The sequence below is a fragment of the Rissa tridactyla genome, chromosome 3 (assembly GCF_028500815.1).
Source record: "Rissa tridactyla isolate bRisTri1 chromosome 3, bRisTri1.patW.cur.20221130, whole genome shotgun sequence".
NCBI lineage: Eukaryota > Metazoa > Chordata > Aves > Charadriiformes > Laridae > Rissa > Rissa tridactyla.
Genome location: NC_071468.1, coordinates 98,405,206 through 98,422,649, shown reverse-complemented (window position 1 = coordinate 98,422,649; position 17,444 = coordinate 98,405,206). Strand labels below are relative to the sequence as shown.

At 38.3% G+C, this 17,444-nt stretch overlaps 1 protein-coding gene across 2 annotated transcripts in view; it reads right to left on the bottom strand.

Moving 5' to 3' along the window:
• The window catches only part of KHDRBS2 (KH RNA binding domain containing, signal transduction associated 2), a 597,540-nt gene extending 580,369 nt beyond the window's left edge, over positions 1 to 17,171 (bottom strand). Inside the window, exon 1 of one of the 2 annotated variants that reach the window (XM_054195575.1) lies at positions 17,033 to 17,171. In XM_054195575.1, the coding sequence (XP_054051550.1) occupies positions 17,033 to 17,123 (91 nt within the window). In that variant the 5' untranslated portion in view covers positions 17,124 to 17,171. The remainder of the gene's footprint in view (positions 1 to 17,032) is intronic. The other variant, XM_054195574.1, reaches the window with a different exon arrangement.
• Positions 17,172 to 17,444: the final 273 nt, after the last annotated feature.

Sequence of the window (17,444 nt, the reverse complement as noted above, 5' to 3'; positions counted from 1 at the left end):
AAACTTCACGTTTTGGCATGTGATCAGCTCAAAAACACTTTAGTCTTTCAAAATCTAAAATCACTTTGATATCACTGTCAGCGTGCCACACAAACTGTAGTTGAAGGCAAAAGCAATATAACGTAGATATTCAGTAGTTTCAGAGTTAAGAGAACTTGCTTTTACTGAGAAATATTCTGCTATTTAGCAAAGTTTTATAAGTGATAAGCCATAATAGAATAATGATTTAATTTTCCAACTTAGGTATATGATATCATTATTTAATACCATTTTTGTTAATCTTTGGGAAAGGCTTTGTTATATTAAAAAAAAAAAAGGGAGAGTTAAAATGTTGTTGTCCTCGTCTCTACCTATGGGTAGAGACCCCACTGAAAAAAACATGTCATTTTCAAGTGAGTAGCAAATAGAAAAAAAAAAACATGCCCAAAATACCTTATTTACTTCTCATTAACACCCTGTATCTTCTACCCGAATTCCACTACTCAATGAAGTGTTTCTTGATGGACAGCTATTTGAGGTAGCCCATATCACAGTGCAGTTTAAAACAGGCAATAAAATAACGCACTTAACACTGAAGAATCAAGGACCAGACAGATATTGCAAATTTAAATTGTGTGGTGAATTTGTACTGCAATCCACAATATTCAGATGACTGTATATTGTACAGTGCAATCCCCTTATTCTGAATCCGTAACAGTGGTGTTAGATTTAGAATAGCCTGATTTAGAAAAGCCTTACTCTTTCCAATATCCAAATTAAATTATTAACTATGCATAAAAGAAAAAAAGCTACATCCTATAGGTTACTCTGATCATTCTATGCAATTATTCTCTCCTGGTGTCTAATACTACTCATTAGGAGCAGATGCCTTCTTTTTTGTATTTGAATGTGTAAACATTTTTCTCTGTTTCGCTGTTAGTTAAATTGACCCAAAGCAAATGGTGTAATAATCATAGAATGACTTGGGTTGGAAGGGACCTTCAAAGATCATCTAGTCCAACCCCTCTGCCATAGGCAGAGACACCTTTCACCAGATTAGGTTTCTCAAAGCCACGTCCAACCTGACCGTGAACACTTCCATTGATGCAGCATCCACATCATCTCTGGGCAACCTGTTCCACTGTCTCGCCAATCTCATTGTAAACAATGTGTTCCTTCTGTCCAATCTGAATGTAGGCTCTTTCAGTTTTAAAATATTGCCCCTTGCCCTGGCACTACAGGCCCTGGTAAAAAGGCTCTCTCTCCATCTTTCTTAAGATCCCCCTTTATATATGGAAAGGCCACAATAAGGTTTCCACGGAGCCTTCTCTTCTCTGAGAGTTTTCAATTTTTAAAGTTAGACTTTGGCAGAGGAGGTGAAAATATTTAAAGTAGCTGTAATCAAAATTCATTCAAAATAAGATTTTTGTCTCAGATGACATGAATACCACAATAATATCTGTAAGATATTCACAGTTATGCTTAAGCTCAGGAAAGTAACAAAATACCCTCAAAGCAAAAAACTCACAACATTCAAGTGTGGCTCAATTTATTTTCCCTGTATTGTGGACTAGCAAAGTATAATATCCCACTTAAAAAGTACAGATTAAATCTACCTTTTGTTATTCTGACTTTAAAAAGAACAAAAACTAGTATTAAATACTGCAATGTGAAAAATGGAAAACAGTTCAAAAATTCAAATTCAAACAGAAAACTGGCGTTAGCAAAGCAGTTAAATCACTCTTAACAGTGTGACCGAAATTTAGCATTTTGCTCTACAGATCAATTTTTCTTTAAAAAAAAAGTACTGTTAAATTCTATTCCCAGTGAATGGTCAACCCGAACAGAATCCTCCCAGAAAGCTGTCAGCTATGAGAAGAGCTACTTGGGACAGCAATTTGGCATATATTAGCCATTTAACTCTAAGTCCTAATTCAGTTTTTAGCATAGTCTTTCTTCATGCACAAACCCTATGTATGCTGATGAAATGTCCCATTGTAAGCTTCTTTCTTACTGCACTGGAGTGACATCTGACAAGTTTGATGCAACAAACACTTGATAACCAGCATTTCACTGACTTTCCTCCTCCAGAATTTTAGAGGCATCTTTTAGAAAAGGTTAAGTTTTTTCCTATTCGTTTTACCAAAAAGCTTCAGGTTTTCTTATCTGTGCCTTCTGTTCTGAGCTGAGAAACATCCGAACTCATTATTTTTATTTGACATTTATTATCTTCTTAAATACTGCCAAACTTAATTCCACCATTCCTAGAATCTGATAGAACTCAGTGCTTTCTAGCATAAGAAGAATATAAAAACAAAATTTTGAAGTTGGCTTTTTCCCCCCCCATAAAATGCCAGTGAGGTCATATCCCCCAAAACCCATCTTCAGAAGCTCTTGACATTTTTAACAGTTTTCATTTAACTCAAGCAACGGAAAGAAAACATGAGGCTGCTAAAAAAAAATGAAGAATACCAAACCCTAATTATATTTTTCTTTACAGTTTAAAAGAAGATTGACAATGTAGAACAATGTGAATATTACCTAAGAATGAAGAACCTGTTTTTCAACAGTAGGAAGACTAACCACGGTACAGTAAGAGAAACTGAAATTCAAATCTGAGGAAAGATGCTCAGAAAAAGACTGTTTGAAGAGCTAGTATTAGGTTTCAATGGAACAGCTTGAATTTGGCACATAAATCCATCCACTTTGGATTTAGCTACAAGAAGGAGGGCCATGAAGATGATCAGAGGGCTGGAGCACCTCTCCTATGAAGACAGGCTGAGAGAGTTGGGGTTGTTCAGCCTGGAGAAGAGAAGGCTCTGAGGAGACCTTATAGTGGCCTACCAGTACCTGAAGGGGGCCTACAGGAAAGCTGGGAAGGGGCTGTTTGCAAGGAAATGTAGCGATAAGACAAGGGGCAGCGGTTTTAAACTAGAGCAGAGTGGGTTTAGATTAGACATTAGGAAGAAGTTCTTTAAATGAGGGTGGTGAGACACTGGAACAGGTTGCTCAGAGAGGTGGCAGAAACCTCATCCCTGGAGACATTCAAGGTCAGGCTTGATGAGGCTCTGAGCAACCTGATCTAGTTGAAGACGTCCCTGCTTACTGCAGGGGGGTTGGACTAGATGACCTTTAAAGGTCCCTTCCAACCCAACACATTCTATGATTCTAAGGTGCCCTATAGAGAAGACAAATCTCACACGGGAGGAGAATGGAGGTTAAATTAAAAGACCATGGAACTTACATGCTGCAGCAAACAACAACCCAAGGTACAATACAGCCATTGGTGTCTCCTAGGAAGATCCATTTTTATGAGGCTGAGGACAATAAAATTTAGATAAACTATACAAATCCCCACAGATTTGGAACATCCCTGGAAAAGAAGGGACTCAAAAGGCAACTGTAGGTTGTTCAGGAGAAAAATCAACACAGTAAATTGAACAGAGATCACTGTAAGTAAGAGACAATAACTAAGCTGTGTGCCCCACAAGACAAATAGAAAGGTACAAAGGTGCCTTGGGGTAGTGAACTGTGTAACAAAATCCCACCTCCTCCAGCTATCTGAAGCAATCAATGATGACCACTCCTGTCCAAAATACAGAGCAAATCTAAATGCAGAGTAACAAGAAGAGAAATTATGTAGTGAAACAATCTCCATTTTCTAAGTCTTGTGGAATAAACGTGACTAAAATAGCCATGTGACATATTGGAGAGTACTGAAATAGCCCGCCTACAACAGTTTAAGGGACAACAGTATCTGTATTTTGGGTGTAATGAAAACAAACTATTACTATACATAAGCAGGATTCAATAGGAGACACAAATATCAAACTACATGTTCTCATGGCAATCTGAGCTAAAAGTCACAATAAATCAGTCTGGAAAGATCTGACAGTTACAATTCTTCAGAATTTGAGGAAAAACACAGTGGAGTGAAATCCATAAATAATGTGGTTCCATGTAAAACAGGGACTCCTATTGCCAGCGTCACTGAAGAGAAGAATGCTTATCACAAGATGTCTGTCAGAATAGATTTTCACCTGCTATATTAAAGTAAAGCATTAAGGCCAAGCACTTTAAGGACTTCAGGTAAAGCCCTTGGTACAAAAGAAAATTTTGGTCCAAGTTGCCAAGATCATGATTTCTTAAAAATATATGCTAAAAGATATACAGGAACATCACCATGATTACTGATTATGAAACATCCATTGAAATTTATCAAACTGTTTTTATTGAGGAAAGCACTAAGGTTTATAGCCCATGTCAAAAATAACATCAAATGAAAGGAAAATACCCTTATTGTTGTCATATGAAAAATCATCTCCCTGCCACAGGCCATCTCCCAGTGCCACAGGCAAAATTTTGATTAAGATGATTGGGGAGGGCGGCAAGGGGGCAGGAGAAATCAAACCATAAGGTTTAAGTTTTTTTTCCTAGATGATTGTTCTCCCTTTCCTGAAATAACCTCCTGAGAAGATGCTATTATGCATAATATGATCTTGCAGATCAACTCCATTAGTTTATTAATCTGTTGTATCTGACATAGGGTGTTCTGTAGTAAGCTATTGTTCAGTGGTTTTGTTTAAGTAATGTATAGCGAAGTATGGTTCAAGATAGTTCTCAAATAGTCAATATCTCCAACTTCAAAAAGTGAAAAAAATAATGTTAAAATAAAAATATGCCTCTTAAAATGATTCTGGAGTTTGACTCTGATCCACATTCAATACTATTAAAAAATGGTACAAATGGTGAAGAAAACTTGAGCAGGTAACAGTTGAACAAAAACTGTTAGCAGTAAGGCTCACACTGCCAGAAACTAATGCAGGAATCTATTCCTCGGGATTTTAATTTATAAAAGGAAAGAAAAGTGAACAAACACCACAATTTGACTTGGAATGCTAGATGTGGTCAATACTTCATTTAAGTCTAACTCGTTAAACCTGTCCTTAAGTCCCAGCTTTGGTCTTCACCCAGCTCAATGCTGGGACAAGACTACAACATGCACCATCACTTCTCACTATGGTAAATCCTTGCTTTCTTGAGAAACAAACAAAAGCGTGTGAGAGGGAAGAGACTAACACTATATTCCAAGAGGTAGGCTGACTTACATAACCAGGGGAAATAAGACTGCAGTGCTTACACTGCAATACACCTGCCTCACAAATGAGACACAAGCAGCACGTATCTACATGTGTCAATGCCAGCAACAGGGAGACAAACATTTTACCTGAAATCTCCGTTAGGTCACACGTTTCGTGTCTCTGACAACCACAGTAGAGTCTGCTAAGCAATGAGGGGTAGGGGAGAGGGGGGAAATAGTCTTATTGCATTGGAACTTTTCCTAATTTTCAGTTCACTTCTCTGTTTTAAACTAGTGAATGAACCTGAATTATCCTTTACTGAGTAATACTGCTAGTGCTAAAGTTAACCAGAAAAGCCTTACAATAAATTGTAACACAGCCTTCCAATGTGTATGTATATTTTTAAATGACATTTATTACATAAGATAAAATTAATGTTAACTGAAAATTAAATGACCCAATTACAGTCCTTCAGTTGTTTTGTTCTGCCATGCAAGCCAGAAAGAAGCAAAACCTCATATTATAGCGAAACAATCTTACCTCAGAATTGCCAATCAAGTCCCCTTTTTCTAATCTGCTTTATGCAATCTTTTTACTGTTTGCAGTTTGAAGCTGGTTTTAACATCTCCAAAATTTTTATTTCAGTTTACGGATAGCACAGAGTTAGTTTTAAAGACACGGGACAGTTTGCTGCTTGTGTGTCATGGTTTTGTGAAGGTTGCTGCGCTCTAATCAGTTGCGAACTCCACATCTGAACAGTATAATCTCAGCATATCTAACCTTTCTTCTGTGAAACCCCGTAAGGCTGGATAAAATGTTCACCATCATCTCATCCTTGGCCTGAGGAGTTACTAAGTAATTCCAGGTGTGGCAATACTCAGGTACTCTGAACCACATTTCCATGAGAAGATGTATTACATTTAATTTGGGGGATACATCAGAATGTTTGGAAATTCCAACACCTGAGAAAGTTTATCTCTATGGATGTAAGACATACAGAAGTCACTATTTCTGGAACAGTCATCCTTGAAGCATGCATCACCATGAGAATACCGTCTTCTTCTCAAAGCAGCATTAGCAGTGTTACACTGAATTATGCATGCGCTGAGGTATGGACAAAGGGTTATGGCCTAAAACATGAATAATCAAATGGTGGAAGCGCAGATTTTTCCATAAAATAGTGCACTATGCTACTGCTATTATATTATATACATCACTTTTTTCGGTAGGAAAAAATATATACACCCAGTAACTATTTATCTGCTTATATGGATAACTAGAGTATGTAGCAAGTGAAGTATATTACTTAGATAAACATTATTCCCTCCTTTAAAGGGGGGAAAAAAGTATCCAATTTAATTTTCATTCCAACATCTTCCATGTGCTTTGCTCTGTCTTTCTGAGTTCCCCCTCAACTAACCCTCCTCTCTCCTAAAGATACACTATGCGGTCACCTGCCTTTTTGCTCACCATAACGCCTTCTGCTCATCGTTTCTGACATCCTTCTCCAGTAAAGCTGCCAGCTTTACTTCCAGCTCAAGTCTCTATGGAAAAAAATAAACCACCTCCTCCTCTTCACGGAGCTTCTGAGGACAGGAGAATAATATAAAACAAAATGAAAGTGGCCAAGGGTGGGAAGTTCACTAATTATATTTGCTGCTCAGAGGAAGGCTGGGGAAGGCATCAGTTACCAGGGGAAGGCAATGCAAAGGAACAAGCTGGGAGAGCAGCAATGAAAAGGCAGAATCTGGACAATCCTTCTCATCTGTAATGAGAAAACCACTGATATAAATAAATAAAAGTCCAAGTTCACAGCTTGTAGCACTAACACACTCCAATCCAAAGTTTGAAGGCTCCATTATGTAAAGAAAGGAAATTCCATTTCTAAAACTTCAATCCGTTCAATGTTACAATACTACCTTTTAAAACAAAAACCATAAATAAACTATTAACAAGCTAATCATAGTATTCCAAAAAGACTGTAAATGTTACTACAAGGAAGGTTCCAGTTGCTGTTTAGTATAAAATTAGGAGGATCTCTGCAAAATAGATTGTTGTGTTTAATTACTGCATAATTTTCAATATTTCTAGCTTTCATCAGTTTCTTAGGGATAAAGTAACTGAACACTTTTACACCTGTTAAACCAGAATTTAATTCTTACCTTTATTGTTTTAATTTTCTTCTCTATATCCTTTTCTGTACTGCTACCCCCTTCTCCACTTTGCTTACAATCTCCCATTATTTTTTCTCTCCTTTTTCCACCTTTCCTGCATTTTCTGTTCCTTTTTCCCCATTCTTCCCTCTCTCCATCCTACTTTTTCATTATTTATAAAAAACCTTTAAAGGCTGTGAGAAGGGACAGAGGTGAACTGTCAAGAACTGGAAAGCTGGTATTAACTTCTAATTATTTTCTATCTCCAACTGAGGACTTCCTAGTATTTGGACGGATGCAGAATCACATCAAGCTCATGCTTTCTGTCTAAACTGAGCTGGTCCATTTCCACTTTCTGATGAAGACATCTCCCACTTCCACCACAAGAAGCACTTGGATGGTTGACAGTACAAACTTAGTCTTCTCCCTTGCACCAGGCGTATTTCAGATTACTGACACACTTTGGGGCAGGAAGAGTATTTTCATGCTGGAATAGATGGTTTTTGTATTCTAACACACTGATACGGCATGAACAGCTTTTTGTCATGCACGATTCAACTTAAACTATTGTATATCCATGTTATCTTGCAGTTTAATTTTCCAGAAAAAGAAAAGTAACAAAATAGGTAACATGAGCATCTGTTTTCTCACATCCCCTGCTGATCTACAGACCCCTTTGCTTTTCCACTGGTCACTAAAATACAGGATTTTGCACAACCTGATCTGTTGGTGTTTACACTAAACCATTTGCAGGAAGCAAAGAACAAATCAACCATCCCAGTAACAGCAGCAACACAGCATCTGGAAGACCCCAACAAACAAAACTGAATTAGAATAACTTACAGGACATTGTGCAATAGTGTATTTACAGAGACAGGACAATCTTCTTGTTAAATAGGAGTGTGTAGGATCAGGAAAAAGAATCCATGCAATGTAAGATTTGAGCATGGCAAATTATGCGCCAATGGCTTTTGAACATAACAATAAATGGATTTGTAATTCACATATTTACCTTGATCTACGAGTATGAGGGGGAAGTTCTTTCAAATTTTACAATGGGCTAGAGTAAAGCACACTAGTTTGCATACAAATATTAGTGAAATAATTGCAAATATGTATCTGTGTGTAAGCTAAAGCTATTAGATAACTCTACAGTCCTACGGATACAGCAGGATAATAAGCATCATTTACCAAAATTAACTCTCCATTTTCCTGTTGAACAGCTGTCTGAATACAAGAAGGGAGAAAGGTCTCTTGGAATTCTCCTTCACTTTATCATTCCTTAATTTACCCTTCAAACATCAACATAGAAGTCAGTAAGTCACTTGAGAGTTTGGTGCTGCTCATTTCAGCAGAACTGGGAAAAAATGTTTAAGTTGCAAATTGGAAAGTCAAGGAGCTAGCTTCATAGCTGCAGCAAATCAGCATAGTCCTAAATATTTAGGAAAAATAAAGTCTCACTCTTTCCCCAGCTAGAGCTCTGACCCCAGAGGATACATGATATAACCCCCAGACAACACCAAGAAGTTCTTAACACAATCTGAAAAAGATAAAGAGCATGAAACAAATTTGCTTAGAAATATTCAGAAAAATCAGCAATATGAGCCGACATTATCAGAAATACAGAGCATAAAAATTTACACCATGAGAGGTAGGAAGGTAACTCTAAATTTTTCCACACCAAAAAAACATTTTCAAAACATACACGTAGTCCTTGATTTCACAGCAAGTCCTTTAACTTCAAGCATTTGAAAGAGCTTTGAAATGTACATTTGAATCCTAGGGAGCATTAAACTAGGGGAATATGCCAAGAGGGGATTTGTTTTCTTTCTCCAGTGCTCACACCTCCTAGGAAAACTATTTTTTCTTTTAATTCAAAGTGCTGCTCTTCGGAAGTTGACTGATTATGAGCCATGGGCTTTGATCCCTACCTTTGTTTTTCCTGAAGACATACCTGCCTTCAGTTAGCAAATCTAAACTGCTTCTACTATAAAAGTAGAATTCTTTTCATTCCAGAACCAAAGCAGAGCTAAAAGGAGGAATGCACATTTTAACAAATATTTTATAGACTAGCATGAAGTATTACTTTCTCCAATAGCTACATCAATTCACAGAATTCAAAGTATTTTATAAATCAAAAACTTTTGAGGTTTACAACTTTTCGTGTAACCTTTACAACAAGAAATAGATGCTAGAGTATCTGATGAACACTTCAGCAGGTGCAGAGAAATTCAAAGGCAGGAGTGACCTGCCCCGTGTCTTTTAGGCTTTGGATCAAGCTAATCCAAGAACAACAAACACGAATGCCCATTGACAGCAGAGCGTGCGAAATGTTAAAGATATCTTTGGTTATATCACACGCAGCCATATAAGAGCATCAAAAATTTGTATCGTCTTATTCAAATGAGGATGATCCTCAATATTACCATACTAGCATTATTATGAGTTTCACTTGATAAATTTTTCGGTATTCAAACTAAAAAACTCCATTTTATCAGCAAAACTTGTGAAATCAGGAACAGGCATAAATTATTCCAGGAGGTTTTTTTGGGGGGTTGGAGATTTTTAATCTGCTGAAAGTCTTAGATATTTTTTCTTCATAGTTTTTATTAGTTCCAGTCCCTTATAGGATAAGGAAATAGTTGTCCTCACTTCCAGCAGGATTCTAATTACAACATGACAGGATTTACAGAGGACTGTAATAACCAGGATTATTTTTGCCTGCAAATTTAAAAAGAATAACTTCATATTAAAAGTAATAACACACATTTTCTTATAAAGCTCTTTTCACTTAGAGATCTCAAAGAATTATAATCAGCATTAGTCTGTATCTTACAGATGGTGATTTTAGAAGTTATTCATTGAAAGTATAGCGTACAAGGAAGAAACAAGTCAAAACTCCATGTACTATGCACCTCAGACCTTCACCCAAGTGTCAAGGTTTTCCATTTCTCTGCTCAGACTGCATAGTCCTTATTTGTTTATACAGCCAAAGACTACACTGTAGCATCATTAAAGGTCCCTATTTTACACACTTCATTTTAAAAACTGTCTGCTTCCTCACTTATTCTGATATGGTGCGCTGATATTCCTAACCCTGTGCCATGATACCCATCCAAGAACTGAAAAGTGCAAGGTGAACAAAAGATGAATGCATACATTCACATTGCTTAGGCAGGATCAGCATGCAAACCAGCATTGTTTTTTTTTCTGTCATGCATGTTTATTAAGACCTCAAATTCTTAAGGAAAACACTCTCCTTATTTATTCTCGAAATTTTTAAAAGAAAAACATATATTCTGAGGTCAGCTGTGAGAACACTGAGTTTTACTTCAAATTCAGCAGTTTGTTGGAGAAAAGAGATTTAAATTGGAACAGTTAAACCTGCTTGTTTTTGAAAAGGCACTCTTACCCTGAACTGAAATGCTGGATAACTGCAGTGACTCTGCAGGTCAAGAAAACAGTCTCATCTAGGTAGTACGTTTAGCTTACGGTACAGCTGCAAGGCACAGAGAGGCGTAGCATATTCCTATTTTAATAAAGCTTGGAGAGGAACTACCAAACAACAGCTACATTTATGTGTTCTAAACACGTAAATGCCAACACATCGCATACTTTGAGCTTGAAACCTGTGTCCTTGGTTGTCATGGAGGATCAGGTTTATTGTTATGGCATGGCTTTGGTGGGCTAGGTGAACATTCAGCCTTTCTTAGGAGTCTTATGCATTGGTCACTACTGATCATATCAGATATTATAGACTATGAAATAGCCCAGAAAATATGGCAGTCAGTATATATTGTCTGCATATTGCTTATGGGAGAAAAGCATGCATCCAATGCACAAAAATTTGATACACGTGTTGGGCCAGACTAGCCTTTTCCCAGAAGGTACTAGGATATGAAGCTTTATTTTGGCATGTGGAGCCCAATCATGCCACCTCCTGGTTAGGAATGGCCACTCTATTCTACACATTACACAGGTGTTCCATACCTGGGAAGTTAACAGTTGACTGGGATTTTCTACTCAGCTACCCAGCTATTCTGCCTTCTCTTGGTACTGACTGCAATATTATCAGTTTTCCAAATTCTTGAGCTTAAAAATATCTACTTTGAGGCATAAAGGAAGAGAGATGGACAATTACAGTAGGTGTTCCCTGAACGAATACACCAAGGAGACTCAGTATGAAAGGAATTTACTAAAAGAATTCCCAGGACAAATAAAAAACCACTCTTTTCCTTCCAGGGAAAACATTCATATTGCCAAAAACCAGTGCACTCTGCTGATGAGGCTATGGTCATCCAGATAAGCCTCAACAAATGCCTTTGACCTTCCCTTAAACAGTTGGTACTAAATTCTGCCATTCGCACTGAATTAAAGAACGAAGCCCTGTTTATTTTTTTTTTCTTACCACAAGGGTATCAGAATCTAACCTTCAGTTATTGCATTTATATTGTTCCCTCTTTTCAAGAGTATTTACTGTGTTTCAAAGTACATATTTTCTAAGATCACAGATCAAATGGTCCTAAGCTGCTTCAGATGTATTTAAAAGGCAGACATTTTATTGTGGCTTTTTTTAATCCCATCTATCTTTTTTTCTGCTTTTAAGCAAGTCCACCTTTTATGACTAACAACTTAGGGTCAATATAAACACAAAGGTTGCTTTGTTATACTCATTCTAACACTTTACAGCATTTTGTTTTCCCTAAATCTGGTTATTGCCTGAGAGTCATCTGTGTTACATTCTGCAAGGCAAAAGCACTTCCTAAGATTATGAACACATATGAACATAACATGTTATCACACCATGATAAAAAACAAACCTATTCACCTTTAAAAAAAACTTTAACAAAGCAAAACTCAGTCAGTTCTTAAACCTGCAATATATTTTACTGATTTTCATGATTGCAAAGATATTGGCTGCATCAGCCAGTATATTATATTTGTATAAGGACTGCCTGATAGCCTACTAATGGCAATAGAAAGATTCCCATTAACTTCTTCATAGAAATCATAAGTAGTTTGTATTCATCTGGAGTTCGCCCTGATATTACTCCTTTTTTATTGAAAAAGAACCAAATGATACATATACAAATCTAGTTTCTAATGAAAGCAAGATACCTAAAATACATGCTGTAAACATTAGCATGTTTCCTGAGTCAATCTTCCAGTTATTTACACTGCATTTCTTGGGACAGCAAAGTAAACAATGATTAATACAAACTATTTTGTGAACACTATTTTTTTTCTTCTCGTCTGATGTAAACCTCAAGAAAAAAAAGAAACAATAAGCAGAAAAGTGACTGCTCACAGATTAATATTAATATATGAATTTACTTAAAATTTTACATTAATCTAATTTTAATCCAAAGGCTTGTTTAGACAGACTAAAGTAATAAATTTGCAAGTGTATTTTCACAAGTAGTTTTCAATGGAAAATTTGATAAAAATTAAAAAGTGTCAGAGGCCTTACTTTAGCAGGTCACAGGCTTGACCAACAGCCTTTCACACTTTGGACTAAGGATGTGACTGTCATATTCTGTATTGACAGGACAAATAATTTTCATATAGCGACTTCATTATTGCCCTAGGTTTTTAATAGAAACATATACTTATGAACTAAATCTGCCTTTCTATATGAAAAGAAACTGAATGTCCAAGAGTCCAAAGAAATCCAAAACCCACGTAAACCAATAAATTAGTTGAAATCCTGAACATAAGACAAAATGAATTTGCATTACATCAACAGTTTTCAGACTAGCTAGAACAAGTATTGCAGGCTTGTATGAAAGACTGTACTAATGCTCACTGAGTGTAAAGGCTAAGCAATTATATACCTTTTGAATAATCATGCCCTGTCCTACAAGGAGCTTTATGACGCTGAGCTATATGAGTCTAATTGACACGACTGGAGGTTTAACAAACTCATGCTATGCCACGTGGAATAATCTAGAGACTTAACTCAAGATTAAAGTTAAAGGCCTGATTCTCATTGCCTTTGGAATGCCAATTGAAAGTCTGAGGTCAATTGTACTGTCATTACATAGAGAGAAATTAGCTACCTCATTACCCAAGTAATGCTGATATTTCCATGGGGAGAGATGCTCTTACTTTGGCCAGCTCTTTCCAATAGGTCTTTTTCCTTTATGTTTATATTACAACACACATAGCTGGTTTGAATAATATACTATGCAAGATATTCTAAAGCTACATACATATAAATACACACACACACATATATATATAAAATTTGCTGGTCCCAAAAAGTATATAGACAATTAGCTGACACTTTAGCTGATTAAAAATAACGTTGATATAAAAACAAGTTTTCAACTATCAAACCATTCCAGCCAGTTGCAGCTCTCTATGTCACCCACACCTCCACAGATAAAGCCACACACTTTTTATATTCATAATCATAGACATCTGACACAAAGCAATAAATATTTACATACATGCAAAAACAGCACACATAAGCAGCTCATTAGCTACCATGGAAGGCAGTGGTAGAACAGAGAGGATGTCAGTTCCTACTGGAGCTTTAGAGCATGCCGTGGCAGAAGCACAAGTTAGGTACAAAAGGTACTGCTCAACAATACGCTTTTCATTTTTCACATTTTTCAACTGACCAAGCATTATCTAACTTCATACATTGATGAGGCTATCTCCTTACTAGAAGCAGTACAATCTTACCTAAGAAAATAACTACCTGTAACCAGTTTACAATAAAATCATTTAAAACCATCGATGTTATAACAGCGTGGTACACAAAATACTTCAATTAATACAGAAAAGCCCTCAAAATACTTCAATTAATACAGAAAAGCCCTCTCCAACAGATAGAGATTTGCCCATTTTTTAGTGGTTTGGCTACCTATTACAATTAAAAGAGGTCTTTTGTTTTCATTGCTGACTAGATTATATTGTCAGAATAAACGTGTTCAATATATTTTGCAAAAGTTTGGATAAACCAGACTGAGGGAAATATCACCAACCATTCACACTTCACAAGTTCTTCTAACAGATGACTTACAAATGGCTTTTCCATTTCTAATACAGTAATAATCATATAGGAGCTACTTCTGTATAAAACAGGTAATGACCCAGAGGGAAATAAAGTATCTTCTGATTAAGGCACTAGATTAGTCATTTAGAGACTGGGTTCATTTTCAGAACCAACCACAGATTCCCTTGGTGATTTTTAGAGAAATTATTTGGTTTATACCTTCACACTTGGTATCTAAGAAGCGCTAGTACCTTTTTTCCTCATCTTTCTTTGTAGTTTTTTTGGTAAGTATGCAAATTCTCTGCCACAGGAAATGTCCCTTTTCTGTGGGTTTCACCACACATTGCACCACGGAGGCTCTTACCCAAATAAGGACTAAAGTAAATAATTTCTATTTATCCCCCATTGGTGAGGGCTAAAGAGCTACTGATTCAAGTACACACCTGACACAGGTCAAGTTGTAGGACACAGATCTACATATTAAAAACATAACTTATTTTAAAAACAACAAATTACTTAAGTACACCAACACACACAAAAAAAAAAAACAACAAAAAAACCATCAAGCAAACAAATACACCCCCTCACTTTAACAGGGAAAAACATGGCGTCTTATCTTTACAAGTAAATCTGGTGTCATAAATTGAAACCATATTTCCGGAATGCTTATCACTTGTGTGTCCTTCTGCAGTTTCACACAGCAGCATGTCTCTTCTCAACCTCAGATTCTCGCAACTGACGTGAAAAATCACAGCACTTTCAAGTCAGAGTGAATGCTTGAGGCTCTCAACTCTGAAGCAAAACCCTTCGAATCTACACTTATGCATTTTATACAAAATCTACTGGCAATCAAAAAAGCTTAGTATACCATAAAAATAACACCTGGCTGCAATTATTATGTTTGTAGCTGATCATACATTATATTTTAAAGAATAGAAATCCAGTCTGGAAGCATGCTTCATCGCGGACACATCCTAGAAATACAGTATTACAGAGATCCTTGCACCACTGTCCCGTGTTCTGTGGGCACCCAAAATTCTGCCAGCTCTATATATTTTGTTTCTATTTATACACAGCAGCAACCAGTGCATTATTTCTTGTTTCCTTAAGTAGTTATACTGTTACCTTGATGAAAGTGTTTTAACAGTCATCATATGTTAGACTCTAAAATGAATCTCTAGAAAGCTCGACAGATGGTGTTTTGAAGGATAATGCCAGGTATCTGGTGTGAATCTGACATTAGCATTCCCTACAGACAACTCACCTTCATCTTTTAAAAATCCACTAAAATATACACAGTCCTAGTTATGCTGAGAAGGAATGAGAAAACTAATCATTTATTCAGTCTCACGGTTCCCCAAAATGCAACTTCTGCATGGACTTGACGCCTAGAATCACCTATTTTATTCTCCTTTTTTTAACTTTACTTTGCACGCTTTCAATTTTGCCCTTCACGCATTTTCTTTCTTTCCCATGCATAGGCGTACACTCTCAGTAGATACCTCCCCCCTCTGGGAAAAGATCGAACTGCAAGGTGCAAAAAATACATCCCTCTAAAAAATACTGACTTTGTGTTTGTTTTTCTAATAAACATTCGATAAACAAAAAGTAGCATGGCTGCCTTTTCAGCAGGTAGCTATGACAAAAGTGTACTAAATGTGTCAGTATTCATACTAAGTTTCCCAGCTATCAAACAGCAGCACTCTAACAAAACCTGAACTCAGTATCTTCATTCAAATCAATAGAACATATATTAAGGAAAGACAATACAAAGACTGCTAACAGAGAAAGACACTTACTGCTATGATTTTAAGTTTGAATTTGCTATGATTTTCCTTACAACATAACAGAACTTTGGAAATTATTCACCACCTTTGAATGTGAGCTTATTTGAATTTGTGAGTCTCTCAACGGCCTAACCATACATTTCTTTGCCTTAGTCTTATTTAAGGGCTTGATAGGTTGTTTTGATTTATGCATCATTCTTTGCTACTTCTTTTTGACATCAGGTTCCAAGTTTAACATTTTTAAAATTAATGTTATATGCCTCAGAAGAGACAGAAGTACGAGGGGAACTTACTGGATTACACTTCAGCAAAAGTTGAAATGCCGTACCACAAGACCTGCACTCAATAACTATACTGAGCAGTTATTAAGAGAGACTAAATTATAAACTTTTTAAAGAATCTGCAGTGGAACTAGTTCAACTGGAGAAAGGAAAGCAGGGTGAATTACAATGAATAATGTTACAAGCGGTGTTTTCAGGATCACAGTAGAAAACAAAGAGAAAACCATCATGTCCTAGATGAAATAGTGTCATGAAACTGATAAGCCATATCCAATCAATGCTTGACATTGCGTAGTCAACTAAAATAGTGACACATTAAACGGCGTAATAGTATTACCATACAAACCGTATTACTTAAGCACGGGAAACAAGATACAGCGACTTTAACGAGAAACCAGCATCTGTCTGTGTGCAAATAAAACCGGGAACCATGGAAGCCCTTCCCGCAGAGCCCAACCACCCGCGGCAGAGGCGACGCGTCGCCCACCGAGAGCCACCGAAGGGCATTTCCCAGCGCGGGGAGCACCAGCGGCCGCAGCCGGGCTCCGTCCTGTCAGACAGGCTCCCGCCGCGGGCTCCGGGGCGCGCAACTGCCGCTGCCCGGCCCCTCGGCTCCGCGCCTGCCCGGAGACCTCCAGTTCTTCCCACAGGACGGCCGACCCAGAGGGTGGCCCCCGCCCCGCCGAGCGCCCCGGGGCGACCGTTGGGCCGCGGCGAGGAGGGGAGTTGGGGGGGATCGGAGGCTTACCGTCGGCCAGGAGACGCATGGCGTGAACAAAGGAGGGATCCAGGCTGTCCTTCTCCGCCATCAGCTCGGGCAGGTACTTCTCTTGCTCCATCGCCTCGGGGCCGCCGCGCCTTGGGCACGCCGGGGCGGGCTGCGCGGCCGCCGGCTGGCTCCTCCGCCCGCCTCCCCTCAGCGCCCCGCAGCTGGCAGGTGCGATGTGGAGCGGTGCGGTGCGCCGCCGCGCCGCGCCTCGCCTCACGCCGGCCGCCACTCCCGCGGCGGGGCGCGGCGCTGCCCGGCCCGGCCCGGCCCTGCCCTGCCCTGCCCGCGGCGGGAAGGCACCGGCACCGCCTCCGCCTTGCCCTCACGGGGCGGGGGCCGGGGGCGCGCGCGAGTCAGCGCGTGCTGCCGCCCGCCCGCCTCGCGCTGCCTG